Here is a 9,937-nt window from a genome sequence, read left to right as displayed (position 1 = left end):
CTATTTGCGACCACAAAAATGTAAAATACAAATTCACATAGCTCTGTCATGATTATAATCCCATACAACATAAGCTCTTTCTTATCCTCAGAAGTACACCAAATAAAAACGGTCATTTTCTCATAATCCTCCCAGCATTTACTTTACCCATCACTCTTTCCACCAGATTGGATATCTCAAATGGATTCCTCAGGTTTGGCAACTTGATATGCCCCTTCTCAATTCTCCCCGTTTCCCATTCTTTTGTACCATAGGCCAATCCTCCTCGCCTTCACCGCCATTAGTTCCAAGATCTACACCTAATCATGCCATCTTTTTCTCCTTTCCGACCTCTCTCTTTCTGTGTGTGTGAGGGGAATAAACCAATAACAGCAAGGATTTTCGAATATACATTTTATTAATCAGAAAAAAAGTAGAAAAACTGCACTGTGACAAAGCAATGAAGACGATTTTGTTACATACAGATGTGGCAGCATTGAGATGACAATATAGGGTGGTGGAAGCATTGTCTGGAACTGGACTGCACTCCTACAGTACATCATAGCTCTCTGACAAAAATATAAACTATGCTTTAGGCTCCTATCAACCAAACCCAAACCAATCCCTTTGGAGTGGGAGTGTGGATTTATGAGTTCTGCCAATGTAGATTAAAGGCCCAATGCAGCCCTTTTATATATCAAATCATTTCTGGGTAACAATGAACTACATTACTGTAATAGATTTCCATTAAAATGGGCAAAAACAGCTTTTTTTTAGCAAAAACAAGAATTTTGCTAGTACTGTCTGGGAGTGGAAAACTAGAAACTAGCTGTTATTGGCAGAGAGGTTTGGAATTCTCTTTGTTATTGGTCTATTAATCACTGTACTGCATGGTGATGTCACCATGAAAAAACGAAAATCCCACCCATGCAAACCTGCTGATTAGAAGGTCTTGTGTAGATTGTATTTTCAACCAGCAACTATCAGGAAATAACACTGATAAAAAATGTTCTCACACTTTTACAGTGTTAGTTTCATCAGCTGTTGTACAATATTATATAAACAATGCATTTTGACTGTACTGTACTTTAAGAAAATGAAGATACCTTTTCATAGGGTGATACAGTTACAAGCCTTCTTAAGTTGGCTATAATATGAGCAGTGGTCTTTAATCACATCATGTTGCAGTCCAACTCTTTTGGCTGGATATTTTCTAATGTGAAACTAATTCATATGGGAGGGTTGGTTACGTTGCCAGGTCATTTTCTTTTCCAAATGAAAACAAACATTGTTCTAGTTAACATCAAACAAGAATAGACAATTTAAAACACAATGGAAATGACTTTTCATGCTTTATTGACAGTGTGGAAACTTGTTAGGAAGCAGAATTTGGTCAGTCGTGTTGCTGGAGAGCTGGGCTGTATTCGTTATGACAGGGCCTTCAGGCAGCTGGACAGGAGCCCACACTGACGGCCCCGCTGACCAGGGCAGCTTTGCTGAAGGCCACTTGGCTCTCGTTCACCGTCAGGTTCCTCATACAGCCTGTGTAGGTCCTCCTAGTGGCAATGCCCTCTGGGAGAAGAGATTCTAGGAAGATATATAATAAACAACATTATAAACACATTTCCTTTTATTTTGCAAACTCAAGGTTGATAGTGCTGCCTCACCCTGTAACCAAAGTACTCACAGTTTGGATGTGTTTTGTTAGTTGGAATGTCAGATAGTGTCTAGCAAAAAACTATTTTGTGTGAAGTTCAATCGTCTTGAAATGCATGGCTTTGCCACTGACCTGGAGCTCCACCAATGAACACAGGGGCCCTGGCATTCTGGGTACTGTGGTAGAGAGGTCCCACCACATGGTTGACATCTGAGTCCACATCCAGCTGGATTACATTGGCATCTCGGATCACTGAACCAGAGGCAGAAAGGACAACAGAACACATTGTTGTCAGCCACTGCACATAACATGGGCCAATCATTGCAAATGAACCGTGGTCCCATACTGTTTAAATCAGGGGCAGTCAATGCAATAAAGAGATCTCTTACCTGTGATCCTGTGCCAGCTCCCATCACACAGACCCAGTCTAGGAGTGACCTGAGTGAAGAACTCACGGACCCCATTGTTCACCAGCACCACCACCTGTGAGCATAGAACAATACTTGCATTGAAGATCTACTAATAGCAAATTAGCAAATTACGACTGATTGCTTTGTATTAGTCGCTTACCGCTCCTTGATGAATATACATTGTTAAGTACTCCTCTGCTGCTGTGTAGACATGCAGTAGTACCCCTGACGCCACACGAGGGCGCACCTCTACCACCAGCTCAAACTTCCGCCCCAGGTTGAACGTGTCATCTGAGGGAGACGGACAGAAAGAGTAATTCAAGTAAAGTCTGCTCTACCAGCCCCTCTGTCCGTTCGGAACCTCATCTTTAACGCCTGTAACCTGGAATGTTTCACTGCACTTCGGCCCAATGGGGTCGTGTGCACGTGTGAAACTTAGCCAGCCACAGTAGGGTGTGAAATTGCTCTGCACTCGTTCAAACAGCTGCAGCTTGGCTTCCAAGACCTTGGAGATTGCAGCTCTCCTCCACGCCCTCAACTTTTCCACCAGGCCAAATTTTCACTACAGCTGCACTGGCCATATCAAATTCCGATATCCTGACTAGAGCCTCTCTGCTTCCCCGTCTCTGTGGTGATTGGTGAGCGGCCCAGGGGTTTTGTCTGCTTTCCAGAGAAAATCTAACATGGCGTGTGATATAACTGACACATTGTTTCCAAACAGCTCCAGACCCTGCCAAAGTGAACCGTGTACAATGATAGGATGGAGTATGTCCTGAAGATTGCAGGAAAATCAATGTTTCACAAGCTTTTCCTTTGGTATCATACTTCAAATTAATCTGGTAGGGTTCAGCCACAGTATAAAGCCAGAAGGGCCTTGAGGATAATCATATGCCATTACTTTCTTAATTCCTAGCTAAATGGAGAGGCTTGGCAAAGTGTGTTTGTGTCTTACCCAAGACGACATATCCTCCCTCTTCAGAGAAGTATGTCCCCGGCTCAGAGAGTCCCTCGAAGCACGGCGTCACCCCGAAGGCCTGGGACACGGAGGACAGCCATTGGCCATTCAACTGGAAGTTCTTCACACAGCCAGTGAAGCTGTACGCAGAGTTTCTCTATTGGAGACAAATACAGCACAGGAAAGTGTAAATGGGTGGTAGTACAGATATCTGTAGATAATATGTTCCACTAACAGACCCCAGGGAGGGGTCACATTGATGGTTTATTGTTTTCTGTGGGAAACGTATCGTCTGAGTACAGGAGTCTGAAGTGACAATACTTGGATGGCTCCCAGTGTGAACATATGCCAGAAAAAACTAGAGGACCATAAATCATTCCAGACATCTCTTATAATGTTCTTTATCGAAAGGTCAGGATCTTGACTTTTTAGTTCTTCTTATACATTCTTGGCCAGGGTTTTCATATGTTTCCAGGTTTCCACTGTAAAAACATTATGCTCCATTTTCCTTCAGTAGGATATAAGGTCCTGCGCTGTGTCCCAAATTACACCTCATTCCCTATATAGTGCACAACTTTTTGACCCTGGTGAAAAGTAGTACACTACATAGGGAATAGGGTACCATTTGGGATGCAGCCCTGGGCACTAAGGGGTGTATCTTACCAGTATGTTTTGCTGGGCCCTCCCTGGTGGCACCCCTCCCACATAGAGGGTACTGCTGACGTGCCAGGAGACGTTGGAGCCCTGAGCTCTATCCTCCAGCAGTGTCAGCCCATCAATGATTAATCGGCCCAGATTCCCATCACGAATAAAAATAACCTGCAGTAGGAGAGACAAGACAGTGCTGTTACAGTGTCGGGTAGAACTATGTCACTGCTGAAAACGAGTGGCTTATCCCATAGAACAATCTATTTATGTGTGACAGATGTCAGAGGTAAAAGTTTTTTAGTATATGGTTAATGGGGAATAAATACACTACCGGTCAAAAGTTTTAGAACACCTACTCATTCAAGGGTTTCTTTATTTTTTACTATTTTATACATTGTAGAATAATAGTGAAGACATCAAAACTATGAAATAACACATGGAATCATGTAGTAACCAAAAAAGTGTTAAACAAATAAAAAAATATTTAATATGAGATTTTTTAAATAGCCACCCTTTGCCTTGATGACAGCTTTGCACATGCTTGGCATTCTCTCAACCAGCTTCACTTGGAATGTTTTTCCAACAGTCTTGAATGAGTTCCCACATATGCTGAGCACTTGTGGCTGCTTTTCTTTCACTCTCCCGTCCGACTCATCCCAAACCATCGCAATTTGGTTGAGGTCCAGGGACTGTGGGTCTAGGTCATCTGATGCAGCACTCCATCACTCTCCTTCTTGGTAAAATATCCCTTACACAGCCTGGAGGTGTGTTGGGTCATTGTCCTGTTGAAAAATAAATGAACGTACCACAAAGCCCAAACCAGATCGGGTGGCGTATCGCTGCAGAATGCTGTGGTAGCCATGCTGGTTAAGTGTGAAGCCTTGAATTCTAAATAAATCACAGACAGTGTCACCAGCAAAGCACCCCACACTACGACACCTCATCCTCCATGCTTTACGGTGGGAAATACACATGCAGAGATCCTCCGTTCACCCACACTGCGTCTCACAAAGACACGGCGGTTGGAACCAGTTTGGACTCCAAACCAAAAGACTGGTGGAAATTTGTCCAATGTCCATTGCTCATGTTTCTTGGCCCAAGAAAGTATCTTCTTCTTATTGGTGTCCTTTAGTAGTGGTTTCTTTGCAGCAATTCGACCATGAAGGCCTGATTCACGCAGTCTCCTCTGAACAGTTGATGTTGAGATGTGTCTGTTACTTAAACTCTGTGAATCATTTATTTGGGTTGCAATTTCTGAGGCTGGTAACTCTAATGAACCTATCCTCTGCAGTCTTTCATTCCTGTGGTGGTCCTCATGAGAGCCAGTTTCATCATAGCACTTGATGGTTTTTGAGGCTGCACAAAGTTCTTGAAATGTTCCATATTGATTGACCTTCATGTCTTACAGTAATGATGGACTGTCGTTTCTCTTTTGCTTATTTGAGCTGTTCTTGCCATAATATGGACTTGGTCTTTTACCAAATAGGGCTATCTTCTGTATACCCCCCTACCTTTTCACAACACAACTGATTGGCTCAAACGCATTAAGAAGGAAAGAAATTCCACAAGTGAACTTTTAAGAAGGCACACCTGTTAATTGAAATGTATTACAGGTGACTACCTCATGAGGCAGGTTGAGAGAATGCCAAGAGTGTGCAAAGCTGTCATCAAGGCAAAGTGTGGCTATTTGAAGAATCTTAAATATAAAATATATTTGGATTTGTTTAACAATTTGTTGGTTACTACATGATTCCATGTGTTATTTCATAGTTTTGATGTCTTCACTATTATTCTACATTGTAGAAAATAGTAAAAATTTAGAAAAACCCTTGAATGAGTAGGTGTTCTAAAACTTTTGACCGATAGTGTATATTTACTTACATTGTGCCATGTTCCGTCGTTGTACTTCTCCGGGCTCTTGACCTTGACCTGTTGTTGACCCAGGTTGAAGGTGTACACCAGCTTCCCATGGGAAAGAAACAGAGCCATGTAGTTGTCCTCTGCCTCGTCTGATGCATAAAAGATGAGGCCGAACGAGGACTGGGTCTTCAGGGACAGGGAGAAGTGAGACCTGGGGGGTAAAAGGTGCATTATAAACTGGGTGGTTCGAGTCCTGAATGCTGATTGGCAGAAAGCTGTGGTATATTTAAGTAATAAGGCCTAAGAAGGGTTTGAGGGCCTTATTGCTTTCATAAAATGGTTACCGTAATACGGTTTAGAAAAATATGAATAACTTTCTCAGTAAAACATGATTTTAATGGGTAAATTCATTTTTGCATTCTGAAGTTGCTACCCAAGCGTGCTGGTCGTTTAGTTATTTTCTAATGTTTTGACCCAGTCGTTAATTCGTTTCATTCTACGTTGCTATGCTAAACAAGCCATTGGCTTGTAGCTAGCAGATAATCAATGATGATGAGACAATAACTTCAATAAATATTTAAATATCCAATAGGCCTACATAGGCCGCACTGCTCTGGTTAATGAATTAATGGGATTCTGAGTGTTTACGGTTTCCATGGTGAAGTATTCGTTTTGCGTTCATTTATGGGCTAGCTAGCTAGCTTACAGGCACGGGAGAGACCGCATTTGTAAAATGAAACATTGTTGCACAGGTAGTAGAGGCATACAGGTGTCACGATCGTCGTACGAACTGGAAATATACTCAGACCAACGTGCAGTGTGATTTGGGTTCCACATGTTTAATAAAGGAAACTTACAAAAACAGCAAACGAAACATGAAGTCATGGAGTGCTCACAGGCAACTACAAACACAAGATCCCACAAAAACCAGTGGGTAAATGGCTGCCTAAATATGATCCCCAATCAGAAACAACGATAAACCGCTGCCTCTGATTGGGAACCATACCAGGCCAACATAGAAATAAATGCACTAGATCACCCACCCTAGTCACACCCCGACCTAACCAAAATAGAGAATAAAAAGGCTCTCTATGGTTAGGGTTGTGACAACAGGTAGGTTTTATACAACCTCCAACTGTTGCAAACCAAATAGCAGCATGGGAAAATAAAGCTGTAGAGGCTTTTTTCCCAGAGGGGATTATGACATTAACACGTCATGGTTGTCCCACAACTCTCGCATATCAACCAATCAGCATTCAGGATCCAAACAACCTGTTTTATGACAGACCTATACCCACGAGTGTGACACAAAAAATGCTTTACTGTTGTCATTACCCTTCAACTGTTCTGCCTTATTATTATTTGACCATGCTGGTCATTTATGAACATTTGAACATCTTGGCTATGTTCTGTTATAATCTCCACCCGGCACAGCCAGAAGAGGACTGGCCACCCCACATAGCCTGGTTCCTCTCTAGGTTTCTTCCTAGGTTTGGCCTTTCTAGGGAGTTTTTCCTAGCCACTGTGCTTCTACACCTGCATTGCTTGCTGTTTGGGGTTTTAGGCTGGGTTTCTGTACAGCACTTTGAGATATCAGCTGATGTACGAAGGGCTATATAAATACATTTGATTTGATTTGATTACGTTGGTAGCAATAAGGCACCTTGGGAGTTTATGGTATATGGCCAATATACCACGGCTGACTTCGCGTTGCGTCGTGCTTAAGAACAGCCCTTAGCCGTGGTATAGTCGCCATATACCATACTACCTTGTGCCTTATTGCTTAATTATACTATACTCAGACCATTACTCAGAGACCCTGAGTAAAGTGCATGTGACTAGTACTTAGACCAAGAAAACAGAGTGGAGTTCATGTGTAGAGTGGGTTCATGATTGACCTGGTTGACCTCTGGTTGACTTCTGCTTGACCTATCACCTATGTTGTACCCCCAGGTTGTGTCCCAAATATCACCCTATTCCCTTCACAGTGTACTACCTTTATACAGAGCCCTATAGGTGCGGTGAAGAGGTCATTGGAATGCAGACCATGGGGGGATAGAGGAAGGATGCAGGATTGATCTAACAAAGTGGGTATTTGTCAAATCCGTCATGGTTGATTTATTGGAACAGGCCCACGATGTGGTTAATAAAGTCTGATATGGATATCTTTGGTTGTTTCTGCATAACATTTAGAAGTTGTCCCTTTTCAGGTTGAGATGTGTCTGCTAAATGCTAACTCCCGTTCATATAAGCTGGTAGCATAGAGTAGCTAGCATACATCGGTGGTGGTAGTCAAAGTCATTTTTAACTGTACTGCAGTTGATTGGTGACGATGACATGAACATGTGTTGGGGTTGACATCCATAAAAGCATTATACTCTGATTTGTACCTCAACATAGTGTGAAATACACATAGAAACACTAGCCTACATGTAGGATCATTTTGCTGGGGGGCAATGAGGAGATTGGGGATCTTTCCCAGACAGCATCTTTAAGCCAGGCGTTTCCATGGCATTTCCATTGTTTTGGTTGAGTTCCATTGACCTCTTTACCACATCTATGGGCCCTGGTCAAAAGTAGTACACTCTATAGGGAATAGGGTGCTATTTTGGATGCAAGCCAGGTGTGCTTCCCTTTCCTGGCCTTACCGCTCAGCGAGGGACTCTGGGATGTCAGTGTACTCCTGCCTGCTGTTGGCAATACCCCCGTAGTGGTGGGCGTGGCGGGTGGCATGGGGCCTGGCGGACAGGTAGCATGGTGTCTCTTCTGTCTCTCCTGGCTTCTGGTCATCACTGTTCAGTCCCAACAGGCCTTGTGGCTGGTTGGTCTTGTCTCTGCCCACCTTAGTGAGAGAAGGGAAGTTACTTGACTGTTGGTAGTGGGTCAATGCATGCCTATTGTTCGGTATACAGTATCGTCCTTAAAGATCGAAATTGGGGGAAGCAGCGCTACTGTTTGCCCCAGCGCCTTTGTTATTGTGGGGAATGGCGCCTCCGGCAGCATGGGGAAAAAAATGTGCAGTTCATATTCTGCTGTTCAATTACACGTGCAATGATGTCCGAGGTGTTTGTTGTTTGGGGTAACTTCTTTGTTAATGTATTATCCCAAACGGATGTGGCAGTATCACCAATTAAGGATTCCATCTTTAAGTGTTTATAGTGTTCATATTTTTTATGAATGAATACTGATGACTTTTGTATCCGGCAGGCATAAGCTTTTAGAAGCCAAACTTGGGTTCAATGACATGTATTTAAATGATCTTCATTTCTTTACCTTCCTAGTATGGCCCTGGTTGGATTTGGCAGAGTTTTTGCTGTGCTTTGAGAGCAGGGCAGCGGGCGGTCGCTCCACAGGGCAGTCCTGCAGGGAGGTCTGGACATTCTCAGTGTACTTCTGAAAGTCCTCAGGCTCAATGTCCCTGTCTTGTCTAGAGAGAGAGAGAGAGAGATAGAGAGAGAGAGAGACTAGCAACTCAGTGCCAAAGACATAAGAGCCATAGAGATACTCACACACACACACAACTCTGTCTCCATGGAAACACACTCCATGTCCTCCAACTCGGCTCTCAACAGCAACTCTACATGGCTTTCTTCCTCTCATATATACAGCTAGGCAGCAAGGTTTTCACCAACCGACCTGAGCCAGATGTCCAATGAGCTTGCTATCATAACAACGTTCTCTGGAGATAAGAGGTGTGTACAACCTTGGACTCGTTCACTTGCTAATATTAGATGCAATCCATTACACTCCATGACGTCAAACGCATTACGCTTTTAATGTGATCTGAGTGCTGTCGCAGTGAGAGAGGGGCCAGGTCACCTGCTGATGTAGGCGTAGCTGATGCAGCCAGTGAAGTTCTTGATGCTGCTACTGGGAGAGCCTCCTAAGTAGAAGCTCCTCACTGTGGAGGCTGAGGCGGGGGAGGACGGACGTTTCTTCTCATGCTTGTCTTTGTCATCCACCACCAGCTCATATCTGATGGCGATAGATAGTTATCGGTCAATTGTTACAGTGAACAATTATAATACATTTTGCTAGTAAATCACACTTTTAAATATGAAGAAATATGTATGTGGCTTGACAGCGAGGCAATCCGTAAAAAATACTTGCCAGATAAAGAGAGATGTTTTTAACGATACGTTGGATTCTTACTTGTCATTATTCGCTGAAGCTACCAGGAAATGGGTCATTCCATCGTTGTACTGCTTCTTGTGTGATTTGACTCTGGTGCCCCTGGAGTTCAATACCACTGCTCCGTTCTCCAGAGCGATGGTAAACTCATCAGACTGAAGGAGGAATAGAGTTTGGAGTTGAACAACAGTTGTATTTCCTTTGCAGTTCCTTTGGAACTCACAAACTCAGCAAAAAAAGAAACATCCCCTTTTCAGGACCCTGTCTTTCAAAGATAATTCGTAAAAATCCGAATAA

At 43.2% G+C, this 9,937-nt stretch overlaps 1 protein-coding gene across 1 annotated transcript in view; it reads right to left on the bottom strand.

Moving 5' to 3' along the window:
* Window positions 1-378: 378 nt before the first annotated feature.
* LOC110522139 (laminin subunit alpha-4) overlaps window positions 379-9,937 on the bottom strand; it is a 30,901-nt gene continuing 21,342 nt past the window's right edge. The window contains exons 30-40 of the mRNA XM_036975682.2: window positions 9,662-9,795; window positions 9,329-9,484; window positions 8,783-8,936; window positions 8,158-8,351; window positions 5,531-5,720; window positions 3,665-3,820; window positions 2,999-3,158; window positions 2,207-2,337; window positions 2,026-2,119; window positions 1,769-1,888; window positions 379-1,566 (exon numbers count right to left, since the gene is read on the bottom strand). Of these exons, the coding sequence (XP_036831577.2) occupies window positions 1,421-1,566; window positions 1,769-1,888; window positions 2,026-2,119; window positions 2,207-2,337; window positions 2,999-3,158; window positions 3,665-3,820; window positions 5,531-5,720; window positions 8,158-8,351; window positions 8,783-8,936; window positions 9,329-9,484; window positions 9,662-9,795 (1,635 nt within the window). The 3' untranslated portion in view covers window positions 379-1,420. The remainder of the gene's footprint in view (window positions 1,567-1,768; window positions 1,889-2,025; window positions 2,120-2,206; window positions 2,338-2,998; window positions 3,159-3,664; window positions 3,821-5,530; window positions 5,721-8,157; window positions 8,352-8,782; window positions 8,937-9,328; window positions 9,485-9,661; window positions 9,796-9,937) is intronic.

The sequence above is a fragment of the Oncorhynchus mykiss genome, chromosome 4, assembly GCF_057628025.1.
Source record: "Oncorhynchus mykiss isolate SJ-2025 chromosome 4, ASM5762802v1, whole genome shotgun sequence".
Lineage (NCBI taxonomy): Eukaryota > Metazoa > Chordata > Actinopteri > Salmoniformes > Salmonidae > Oncorhynchus > Oncorhynchus mykiss.
The sequence above is the reverse complement of the archived record's forward strand: the minus strand, read 5'-3'. Positions and strand labels throughout refer to the sequence as shown.